The following is a 13,016-nucleotide window of genomic DNA, read 5'->3' on the forward strand; positions in this document are numbered from 1 at the left end:
ACACGCCTGGTAGTTATTTGAGACTTTGATCTGAGAACTGACAGTCGTTGAGAGAGGCTAGAGAATTTGGCTGCAGGGTCGGTGTGGTACGTTTAACTCAGGTTACGTCTTCACCCTTTAACGGGCATTACATTTTTGCAAGCGCAGCATCAGAACTGAGTAGTTTGACTTGGACAGTTGGCACTTAATTCCCATACTAGTGCGTTCCTAAGAGCGGATAAGCCCACTATCACCGCAGCACTTCAGAGTATTCTGTCTCTGACTAACACCGCTGCTTCCCTTGCTACTTGTCCACCTTTCTTTTAGGTGTTTCCTTATTTCTGTCCTGACCTAGCAGCAGTCTTACTTTTCCTTCTGACAGATCACTACTGTCATTTCATCCTGATTTTTTATGACACGACCTCCTCATTTCAGCTTCGTTTAGCTCAGAAATCCCTCCTGTTTCACCACATCTCAGGTCTAATCAAAGCTTTGTTCTCATCCGTTTCAGTCCTGCCTTCATTTCTCAGCGTCACTCAGGAGGCCATATGGCTTCTTTTCTGTTCTGCCTCTTTTCTCTCCACCTCTGCTTGCTCTTTAGCCTCCGTCCTGTCCTTCAGCGCCCTCAGCAGGACCCTGAGCAGTGTGTTCTCATTCAGCAGGTTTTCAGAAGCGTCTGCCAGCTCCTGCAGCCGCCTCACCGCCTCCCCGAGCTGCCGGCTTTTCTCCCGGTGCTGTTCCTCTAAGCTTTGCCTTTCTCGCTGCAGCTCCACGTTCTGGGCCTCTAAGATGAGAGTGTCAAATTTTAGTCGTCGGTTGTCACGCCACAGCTGCGCCAGCTGTTGGGAGAGACGTTCACGGGCGTGATGCAGCGCTTGAACCTCACGCTGGAGTGCCATAAACTCTGCACGGAGGAGGGCACTGGGTCCTGGACCCTCTGCCGTGCTAGAAGCTGTCACTGGTTTGTCTGCATGTTGCACGGAGCCAGAGTGCTGCAGGATGAAGTGAAGGAGGTTGGGTAACGTGATGGGCAGGTCGTCAGGAAACTTCACACTAAGTTGTTTTCTTGAAGAGAAGCAGAAAACAAAAGAAAATGAATTGACAATACCGGTGAAATACAGCATTGAGGTTGTTACTGTAGCCACTGTTAACTTGTGGTTATGTTCTGTTAAAAAGTGCATTAGAGCTGCAATAAACGATTGATTTCTTATCAGTTAACCTGCAAATTATTTTCTTTATCAAATGATTTATTGTTTGGTCTATAAAATGTAAGAAAACAGTGGAAAATGTCCATCACAATTTGTTTTGTCTGACCAACAGTCTAAAACCTGAAGACATGGAGTTTACTTAAGACACCGAAAATCAGCAAATCCTCAAGAGTGAAAAGATGTAGGGAATGTTTTCTTTCAAAATGAATCGATTATCAAAATAGTTAGCTATTTCTTATTTCTCTGTTGATTGACTCCAGCTCTAAAGAGTACTTCGGTAATTGCCAGCCAAATGTCCAGGTATTACCAGAAAATGCAAATGTGTGTGTTTGTGTGTGTCTCTCTTACCTGTATTTGGGAAAGAGAAGAATAGAGGGAACGTGATCCACCATGAACTCCCATGGAAGGTCATTACGTGCAACATTCACCCTACACAGACACAATATGGTTATATTATTTTCATTTTTTCTTTAAAAAACAAAAAAAAGGTTGGACCAAAGCCCATTGAAGCAAAACTACAATCCAACAAAAAACTGTCCTCATTAAAACACACAATGCTGCCACAATACCTGCATCAACAGCCAAACATAAAAACACACGCATACTGTACCTGGCCACAGTGATGGTGCTGTTTCCCTGTAACAACCTGGCCAGCTGGATGATGATGTGGTTGAGAACAGAGCAAAATCCACACCACTGAGTGTAATAGAACAGCAGCACATCCTACAGGAGAACACACACAAATGAATATTTTTTATCGACAGCTCAGTACAGTTCATCTTCAGACCTGTGAGCAAACTGAGGTCCTTACTCCCCTCTTGTTCCTCCTCTTAAAGTTACACTCACAGCTGTGGAGGCCTCTGTAATTTTAAGGTGGAGGGTATAAGGAGAAAAACTGTGGGATGTTTTCAGCTCTCTCCACTATAAGCAGGAAACATCAGGCAGCATTGCTTTGCAGTGTAAACTGTAAAGTGTTTCCCATGCCAATAAAGCCCCTTTGAATTGAATTGGATACTTTCCTTCCATACGTCCATCCATCCATTTTTTGCCGCTTATACGGGGCAGGGTCACAGAGGCAGCAGGCTAAGTAAGGTAGTCCCTCTCCCCAGCAACATCTTCCAGCTCCTCCTGGGGGATCCCGAGGCGTTCCCAAGCCAGATGAATTATATAATCTCTCCAGCGTGTTCTGGGTCTACCCCGGGGTCTCCTAATCAAACAGTCTATTAAAGTTTAGCTCCACTACATATTCTGTATTATTTGTATAATTTTATCATGAGTAAATCTTTAATTATAAATGTTTCTTCCATTATCCGGCACATGTAAGTTGTTTAGGGGTACTGAAGTATGATAAGCCAGTACTGGGGCTGACTTGCTTTCAGAGGGTTGTGGCCTGAATCCGTCACACAAATGCACACATGGATGTAGAGTGGATAGGGTGAGGGTGAAAGGAATTGAGTCTTTTCTCACCTTTTGGAGGTCCATGACGGAGGGCAGGAAGGAGGAAGTGGTCAGTTCTGTGATGAGGGGGCGTGGGGGCGAGTTCTGGTGTTTGTCTGGATGCCTGGTTTCCCCCCCTTCTCCTTTCCTGTCTTCTTCTCCCACCAAGTGTCTCTGTAAGAGGCTGTATGGAGTACTGAAGTTCCTGATGAAGGCCTCTTTAACAAGATAGACGCACACGATAAAAAGAGAAAATTACCATTAGGATCATATCATACAATTTTCATAAACAATTATAAAGATTGTTGTGGTGCCATTAAAATGGGTCTTCTGGCTCTCATCTAGGTACTTCTGGCACAAATTCACTGTTGTGTGGGTTCTATTTAGAAACTACCTTCAGGTTGACTTTCATTTCTATTTGGACAAGCATCCAAATATTAATTGTCCTTGTATCCTGACATTAATTGTGATGTTGTGGTGAGTGAAGCATTTTGCCAAATTTCACTCAAGAGGGATTCAAGAGGAGTATTGAGGTCAGTGTGCTTCAAACTAAATGCTTGTTGCATCATCAAACAGCATTTGAGACCCCCTCTCCACGAACAGGAGGGACTACGGCCGACATTATTTGTGACTTTCTGAAATTGACAATCTGACGGGGACGCCCACCTCACACAGTGACCGGCGTGGAGGTGAGAAAGTAGGCAAGATTTGAACTTTTCTCTTAAGCTCTCTTTCATGCGTTACACAAGTATTTCCCTAACTTTTTGTTAGTACAGCTGGGTGTGACACCATGAATGCCTTCAAGGAGCGACAGTACAAAAGTGTGAGCTGTTAACCCCATTTGAATGATTATTAGATCAGATCAGATCAGATCAGAAATACTTTATTGATCCCCGGGGGGAAATTGTACAGTACCGGTGCTCCCATTCAAGAGTAAAAAGTAGCATAATTTAGAGCTAAAAGTATGTACAAAATATAAAAATAAGAAATAGAAAACAAAAAATATACACATTTACAGTATTTAAGTGAACAATGAAGTAAAAAATATATACAATAACAATGTATATGTATGTGTATATATATATGTATGTATGTATGTATGTATTATTGCATCTCAACCGTGTCAAGCCAAGTCAAGCCAATATTATTTATATAGCCCAATATCATAAATCCCAAATTTGCCTTAGGGGGCTCACTATGCCTCTCTATGATGGCAGACTTTCCACCAAACCTTCGAGTGTTTGGCATTGCAAACCAAATAAAACCATGTGATATGAATGAAATACCGTGCTGGTCTTACCTAGAGACTCTGTCAGTGTGGTTGCTGGGCTGCGGTGGAGAACATAATGAACCTCATCCTTCAGGTTCACAATAGCTGCAAAAGACCCGTCACCGCTCCCATCACCTTGTGCACCAGCCTCCTGGTGATGAGAAGCACTTCTGTTGCCTGTTGCTCCGAGCCTCACCGCCAGAGGCCAGTTCAGAGCCACATCCAGCACATAAAACCTGAGTGTCCTGTTGGTTTGACACCGGAGCCCTGTGATGCCGTCTCCTCCCAGCGGAGGGACAGACAATGGAGGGATGGAAAAAGAAGGAGGTGCTGGCTCCTCTTTGGCTTGTGATTCATTGAGTTGAGGTTCTACTTTTCTGCAGCAGGCACTGTATTGACTAAATGGGCTGTAGCTGTTCAGAACGTTGCTACAGCCTGCTGAGGTTGCAGGTAGTTGGTGTAGGCAACAGTGTCTGAGATAAGACTGCAACACGTCTCCTCCCTGAGTCGTGGAGGGGAACGAGCAGAGTACAGACGAGCTGGTCAGGCTCGATCGTGACAAGCTGAGGCACACCTCACAAACACTCGTACTGGACTCTAGGAGAAGAACTGACTGGCAGCACGGTGAGTGGGAGGTGAAACTTTTGTCCAGGCTGGGGTGGTTACTGTCGTCACAGGAATGATAGCGCACAGCAATGTCTGCAACCTGAGAGACAAAGGAAACAAAGCAATAGTAATAATGAAAATGTAATCAATAACATTTTGAAATTATTTCTGTAATTAACAGGTAGCCAGTGAAGGAAGGCTAAAATAAGGGTGATGTAGTCATGCTTCCATGAATTTGAAAAGATCCTTGCTCTGGTTTAAACATGAATAAATTGAGTTATAGTTGCGTAAACGGGATGAAATAAAAGCATGGATACCTTTCTCGAAGTCAGCAGAGGATAGAATATATAATTTTTGATATGTTTTGTGCCTTCTTGACTTGAGCATCAGAACCGAGGTTACAGTTGAATAGGACTCCCATATTTTTAACAGACTGCCATGGTTAATATCAATGAGCTGAATGGAGTTGAGCAGACTGAATAATATGATGTCTGATTTATTGTCGTTTAGCTGCAGGAATATTGTGGGACATGCAGATCTCTAAATTCGTCAATGCAGTTAATAAGTGTGACAAGACTGCTATGTGTTATTGGTACATACAGCTGGACGTCATCGGCATAAAAATGAATATTACATTTCTGCATTATGTCCCAAGGAAGAAGCATTTAAACAGAAGACAGTAGTGGACCTAACACTGAACCCTGTGGAACGCCTCAAGTGAGATAGAGTGTTCTATGGTTGAGGTAGAATTGGGCAGAGCAGTATCAGAGAAGCTACCCAACTCGAGACACTTAAGCAAGATGCTTTGGTCCAGTGTAACAAATGCAGCACTAAGGTCAAGTAATGGGGGAGCAAATTTTCATTCACCCTCTATGAGATTGTTTCACATCCCTGCTCACCTGCTGTAGTATGGGATTGGGTTTAGACCCGAGTGGATTGTGCGGCAGGAACAGCAGCAGTGCAGGACCTTTAGTCAGCTCATGCTCCAGGAGGCGGGACTTTGTTCCCGGAGGCTGCAGCCAATGGAGGACGGTCTCGTGGTGTTCAAACACCCACCTGCAGATGGCCTGTGACGTGAAGTTGCGTTCCCTTCGAGGGAAAATCTAACAGAAGAAAACAAACAGCACGTTGCTGGTGCAATCCCTTACTACACATCCAAAATTATCATTAAAATGTATTTAGCGTTTAATTATATTTTCTAAACCAGCGTTTTATGTACGGCCTATCAAGGCCTGGTGACATTGCTTACCAAAGAGGAGTTTAATCTTCTGTAAAGGTAAACTGTTTCATCTTCTTTTAGTGAGATGGCCTCTGCCACCTGTTTGTTGGTCACAACCCCGAAACGTACAACACCACGGAAATCTGCACCAGAAAAACAGAGAGAGACTCAGGGCTGAAGACTGAAACGTTTCTGTCATTTCTATCCTCACTTTCAGTACATTTGATAATGTGATCAGCAAGCAAACGCATACACAAGACTGCATATTCTAAACAGACATTAACCACGTGCTTTACCCATCACTGTACATTTCTTATTTTTAGCCCACTCACTGCTATCTTCATTGTTACAATGACATGGTTTCCCAAAGCTTGGCCATTTCTGATCTAATCTTGACATGATTAAAAACAGAATCGGAAAGAACTGGCTTCAGTGCTTTACGATCACTTCTTACCCCTTTTTAGGGCGTGCAGGGCAGAGGACAGATATGTGATGTATCCTGGCGGCTGAGGAGAGGCATTAAACTGGAAGAAACCCACCACTCGAGGCTTGAAATACACAAGAGATAGCCAATTAGAATATATCATGTGGAAATATACCCTATTCAAAGACGACACCTATGTAATACATTTCAACAACGGTAAAGCTTTCAGGTCACTCCTTCAGCTAATATTACCAACTTGCATAACTGTTTATAATCAACCAGCACACACAGCAAGGAATAAACTTTGCGGTTGATTTTCTGCCAATGTCCATCAGATGGCCTGAGGGCAAAAAATACCTCGTGACAGGAGAGGAACTCCTTAAGTTTGGCTCTTGATGGGAGGTACGTGAGCGGTGTGATGACTCTGAGGATGAAACTTTCCACATATTGAGCCACAAATGGACCCTTATACTCTATAGGCCCAAACCTGCATAACAGAAACACACAAACAACATAATGAATCATCATTTAACAGCTTATATTTTGCCTCAAGAAAAAATGCTAAACATTTACTGGTTTCAGCTTGTTAAATGTTAATATTTGCTTTTACATCATTGAGAATTTAATATTTTTGGGTTTTGGACTGTTGGTCGGACACAACCAGCAATCTGAAGATGTTACAATTGAAATTGTGATCCCTTTTTTTGATGGAAGTGAAGTCAGCTGCGTGATGACTCTTTTTGTCAAGTTTCACACAAAATGATTAATCAATGAATCGAGAACATAATCGCAAGATGAATCTATAATAAATATAATGGTTGGTTGCAGTAGAAACAGTCCTACGGTTCAGTTCCAGTTTTACTATAGGTCACTGGATGTTCCTAATTATGGCTGCCCATGTAAGGGTTAACAGTTTAACATTTCTATTCCTTCACTGCTGGAAAATAAACTTGAAAACAACAAATAAACTCATTACAGTCCATGAATAACAAAGTAAGCTGTTCTCTCTCAGACATTGTATACATCAGACTAATGTCTGAAAAGCTGCATTTTAGCAAGCTGTTATAAAGTGAATGCACCTGCCCTGCGATACATATTTTAACCAAAACACAGATGAGAGGAGTCTAAGACTGAGATCTTATTTTTGTTTTGCCAATATGATGAATGTAAGATAAGAGTTAACAATAAATTATGGCAATATATAAGGCATTTTAAGCCTTCATTAAGAAGTGAGGGGAGAGAGAGAAATGGAGAAACAACATACAACAAAGGTCCCTAACCGGACATGAACCAGGGACATTGTGATTCATTCACCAGTATCTTGGCAAATTTTAAAGGAAGTGAATGACTTACGTTTCAACAATTCGCATTAGTCATTATTCAAATGACTAGTCAAAGATTTTCAGTAGCCAGACCTAAAAAAGTTTGTTAAACCACAGCAATCCTTTCAATTGAGACAAGAACCTAAAAGTCACAGTGGTGCTGTTCTGTCACATTTTTCATCCATCTGCCCTTCTAGTTAAATACAAATAACTTTGAAAGGATGCCCGTTCTCCTTCTTACCTTCTGTAAAACAGATGGATGATCGGGTACTGATAGAAGCGGTTTTGCTTCCTGCATTTCCCCTGACTCCACCAGCAGTTAACAGCCACAAACTGCACCTGTGTGTGTGTGTGTGTGTGTGTTAGAGAGAGAGAAAGAAAGAAAGAAAGAAAATCATTCTCAGTTGTATGTGAGATCAGGCTTTATTCTGTCACATTTACATTACAAATGAGCCCCAAAGCCCCCAGTGCATGACGAATTACATCCCAACAGTCAGACAGATTCTAGTTCAAAACTTTTTTACTGTGAATGTAAGAGTTGTTTTGATTTTATAATTCCAATAGATTTCTATAAACTCCACATTAACCGAGCAGCTCTTTGCTGATGTTTGACAGTTTAAATTATTACTCTAAACGCTACAAAAGCTACTTCTATATGTCTAATGTGTCTCAGCATGTTACTATAGCAACAAGCCCTAGCTTTCCGCCACCTAGTCAGTGGTCATCTCATAAGGTTGCTATTTGGTATTCAAACAATCTTGCAGAGTCCTTGTTGTGTTCGCGGGTGTTCTGTACCTGTTTAGCCAGCTTCTTAGCAACCTGCTGCACCTCCTGCCGGGCAGCCATCGAGTGAGCACACCACGGGGCATAGAAGAAGATGAGAGAGACCTCCGCCACACTCCTGAGACGCTCCACCTGGAGAGGAAAAGTTACGGTTATTGACATGTTATACACTATGCACTGTAATGCTGTTTGTGTTTTAAGTATGATGTTGAATTAATTACTACCAGGGACTAACACTTGTAGTTTACCATGCAGATTTTAAAATATCCAATGAGTAAAATTCCAGTAACACCTGACTCATGACAACATGTTTTGCATCAGGTGTCTTTGTGTCGTTGAATCTCACCTGGTCTAGCTGACCCAAGTAGAGGTCCACTACTGGGGCCTCGGCAGAGAAGAACCGCACCGGAGGCCGAGCTGCTGCCACCACATTCTTAGCACGGCTGCAGAAAGAAAAGATTTCAGTGGAAATCAGAAATCACACTGACACCAAAAGCTTCCTGCATCAAGCTAAGCACATTCCACCCTGGAGGTTTTCACGGGTGGAGCAAAACGGCCACAGTCCAGAGGCGAGCTGCGCCCGAGATCATTTGTCTGCAATTTGCTTGAATCGAGGTGTAATCTCATTGGAAGATGAGTCTGTGTTGTTTATTACTCAAACAATTTGTCAATTAATTGATTAGTCAATCAACAGAAAATTGAGCACCAACAATTTTGATAACTTAGTTTGAATAATTTGTTTGGCAGAAGTCCCAGAAATTCTCTGGTTTCTGTTTCCTATTGTAGTAAACTGAATCCATTTAGGTTTTGGAAGAACATAAAAAAAAGACCCCAACTGGTTCCCAAAGCCCAAGGTGATATTTTCAAAATTCTTGTTACGTCCAACAAACAGTCCAAAACCAAAAGATATTAATTTGTTGTACAATCATGATTGACAAGGCAAAACAGCCTGTGCTGGTAATACGTTTGTACTATCAAGTGATATTGTGAATGAAGTACTTGTAATGGAGTATTCTTACAATAATATCATTACTTTTACTCAATTCAAAGATTTCAAAACGTCTTCCACCACCGCTGGATACAAAGCAGGATGTGTCTGAGATCATTTGTCTGCAATTTGCTTCAAGTTTCAGTCTCCACAGCTCGGTTCACTGGAGGAGGAGTGTGTGTTGTTAACTACAGAGACACGGTTGTGACACGGTTGTCTTCGGGGTCATTTGCAAACACAGACGCCAAAACCTTCTTAAGATCCTGACACTGAAGGACTGATCCACAGCGACGCTCACTGTCTGTTTAACCGGTTTAAAGAATTAATCCTCTTGTCCTACAGTACACGTCTGTTTCAGCTCAGCTGCACAACATAATGAAGACATAACGAAGACCCCGATTGGTTACAAGTAGCTAGAGTATTACAGGGAATAGCTAATTCACGATCTACTAATGTTACAGCACTTACAGTGCATCCGGAAAGTATTCACAGCGCTTCACTTTTCCCACATTTTGTTATGTTGCAGCCTTATACCAAAATGGATTAAATTCATTTTTTTCCTCAAAATTCTACACACAACACCCCATAATGACAACGTGAAAAAAGTTTTTTTGAGCTTTTTGCAAATTTATTAAAAATAAAAAACCTGAGAAATCACATGTACATAAGTATTCACAGCCTTTGCTCAATACTTTGTTGATGCACCTTTGGCAGCAATTACAGCCTCAAGTCTTTTTGAATATGATGCCACAAGCTTGGCACACCTATCTTTGGGCAGTTTCACCCATTCCTCTTTGCAGCACCTCTCAAGCTCCATCAGGTTGGATGGGAAGCGTCGGTGCACAGCCATTTTCAGATCTCTCCAGAGATGTTCAATCGGATTCAAGTCTGGGCTCTGGCTGGGCCACTCAAGGACATTCACAGAGTTGTCCTGAAGCCACTCCTTTGATATCTTGGCTGTGTGCTTAGGGTCATTGTCCTGCTGAAAGATAAACCGTCGCCCCAGTCTGAGGTCAAGAGCGCTCTGGAGCAGGTTTTCATCCAGGATGTCTCTGTACTTTGCTGCATTCATCTTTCCCTCTATCCTGACTAGTCTCCCAGTTCCTGCCGCTGAAAAACATCCCCACAGCATGATGCTGCCACCACCATGCTTCACTGTAGGGATGGTATTGGCCTGGTGATGAGCGGTGCCTGGTTTCCTCCAAACGTGACGCCTGGCATTCACACCAAAGAGTTCAATCTTTGTCTCATCAGACCAGAGAATTTTGTTTCTCATGGTCTGAGAGTCCTTCAGGTGCCTTTTGGCAAACTCCAGGCGGGCTGCTATGTGCCTTTTACTAAGGAGTGGCTTCCGTCTGGCCACTCTACCATACAGGCCTGATTGGTGGATTGCTGCAGAGATGGTTTTCCTTCTGGAAGGTTCTCCTCTCTCCACAGAGGAACTCTGGAGCTCTGACAGAGTGACCATCTGGTTCTTGGTCACCTCCCTGACTAAGGCCCTTCTCCCCCGATTACTCAGTTTAGATGGCCGGCCAGCTCTAGGAAGAGTCCTGGTGGTTCCGAACTTCTTCCACTTACGGATGATGGAGGCCACTGTGCTCATTGGGACCTTCAAAGCAGCAGAAATTTTTCTGTAACCTTCCCCAGATTTGTGCCTCGAGACAATCCTGTCTCGGAGGTCTACAGACAATTCCTTTGACTTCATGCTTGGTTTGTGCTCTGACATGCACTGTCAACTGTGGGACCTTATATAGACAGGTGTGTGCCTTTCCAAATCATGTCCAATCAACTGAATTTACCACAGGTGGACTCCAATTAAGCTGCAGAAACATCTCAAGGATGATCAGTGGAAACAGGATGCACCTGAGCTCAATTTTGAGCTTCATGGCAAAGGCTGTGAATACTTATGTACATGTGATTTCTTAGTTTTTTATTTTTAATAAATTTGCAAAAATTTCAAAAAAACTTTTTTCACATTGTCATTATGGGGTGTTGTGTGTAGAATTTTGAGGAAAAAAATTAATTTAATCCATTTTGGAATAAGGGTGTAACATAACAAAATGTGGGAAAAGTGAAGCGCCGTGAATACTTTCCGGATGCACTGTATCTCACTCACTCTCTGCAAAGTAATACATTTCAGACACGGTGTTCAGGAGGTCTTCTGTTAGCCTGATCACAAAAACATGCTCACGCTAATATATACTATTATGCGAACAGAAGATGTTCTTGTTTACGCTGCTGACTGTTACCTGCATGTGAACTTGACGGCGAGTATGAGCAGGACGCCGAGCACGATAGCCCCGCACAGTAGACCCGGTCTCCGGGCCATCAGAAACAGCACCTGCCGGAGAGACTGCCGCACCCGGCGCAGCATTACAGGCTGTCGTCGGCTCTCCGTCCCATTTATACGCCCCGGTGGCTGCTCAACGCGTCCATTTGCCTAACGGGGGCGGGGAGGAGTACTGGTTCGACAGGGGACAGAGCTAACCTGGATTGGACATGGGTGCTGTTGGTGTGTAGGGTATTCAAACACGGTCAGACCAACCTTTCTTCCCCACGTAGACTTTTCACTTCCGCAACAATGACGTAGGGGAGAAACCGTAAAGTGCTGTCAACGTTTTTAAAAAGCGCGGTACGTCACGGTAACCTAGATAAAAATAGAATTGAGAGTTATATAGGCTTACATTAAAGGGGTCTAAATAATCATCATGTTTTAATTTGTCTGCATTAATTGTGGTTGTAGTATTTTTTGCGTGTTGAGTCTTACGTGCTCTTTTGAGACAGTCCCTACGTTGTTATGGCGACAACCGTTGCTGTGATGACGGCTGTTGAACGCTAGAGGGCGGTCGTTCTAAAATGTTCTATATCTACTTGAGCACGAATGTACAATATATTATTATCCTTGTACAATACATCAGCACATATTAGATTTAACGTTATGGCCCCATCTTTAGTCTCTATTTTTTATTCTATTTTATACTTAATTTAGTCTATTTTAGTTATTGTATATAATGTGGCATTTTAACTGTATTTGTTTCTTACCTACCTCATTTGTTGTTGTTTTTTTGGTGATTTTGTGAAGTGGCTACTGTAATTGAAACACTGTAGTTTCCCTTGGGGAAATCCATCTATCAATTCTTATTGATCTGTCCATGGATAAGAATTGTAGACAATTGTGGAAAAGATAAAGGTGAAGTAATAAAAACAATAAATAAATTAATATAATAAATTAAATAAATGAAAGGCAATCTAAACATATAAACAAGAGAACAATAATAAAGAACAAAATTAAAATAATGGCAATAAAACATTTTAATCAAAAGCAAGACCATAATAATAATACTTTTTTTTGTTTTAGTTAGATTTTAGCTTTGAGTTTTGTCATCTGTATAAGAACTATAAATCTACGCAGTAAAATTATTGTACCAAGACACACAATTTACAATATGCAGTATATAAAATATAGTTTGGACTGTATGTAAAAAAAACAATACATTATGCATCATGTAAAAAGATGTTAATGACATATGGCTTACAGTATACACAACACTGAACCTGTGGAACCCAGTAGCCCAAAGGACCTATGAAAGATTTATTAACCTTCTGTAGATCTGATCCAGGAGCATTTTTAAAGGACAAGCAGAACAGTCATGAAGTGAGTTAAATATAGTAGGAGACAAATGTTGTCAAATGTTGCATTGCTATTTTAGATATGGACTCAGTATCATAATGATTATAATCTACATGATATAGAATTTAATTTCCATAATTTTTAATTGA

The 13,016-nt window shown here is 41.8% G+C and overlaps 1 protein-coding gene across 1 annotated transcript; it reads right to left on the reverse strand.

Annotated features, from left to right (window-relative positions):
* Positions 1-155: 155 nt before the first annotated feature.
* On the reverse strand, positions 156-11,634 carry txndc11 (thioredoxin domain containing 11). Its single transcript, XM_070920111.1, has 13 exons — positions 11,486-11,634; positions 8,595-8,691; positions 8,261-8,380; positions 7,707-7,804; positions 6,501-6,630; positions 6,174-6,267; positions 5,750-5,862; positions 5,400-5,603; positions 3,925-4,600; positions 2,655-2,842; positions 1,798-1,910; positions 1,536-1,616; positions 156-1,044 (listed from the first exon to the last, which is right to left on the reverse strand). Exons 1-13 carry the CDS (start codon positions 11,608-11,610, stop codon positions 516-518), a joined length of 2,568 nt encoding a protein of 855 aa, XP_070776212.1. The 5' UTR covers positions 11,611-11,634; the 3' UTR covers positions 156-515.
* Between the last annotated feature and the right edge of the window lie 1,382 nt (positions 11,635-13,016).

This window comes from Enoplosus armatus, chromosome 2, assembly GCF_043641665.1.
Source record: "Enoplosus armatus isolate fEnoArm2 chromosome 2, fEnoArm2.hap1, whole genome shotgun sequence".
NCBI classification, from domain to species: Eukaryota; Metazoa; Chordata; class Actinopteri; order Centrarchiformes; family Enoplosidae; genus Enoplosus; species Enoplosus armatus.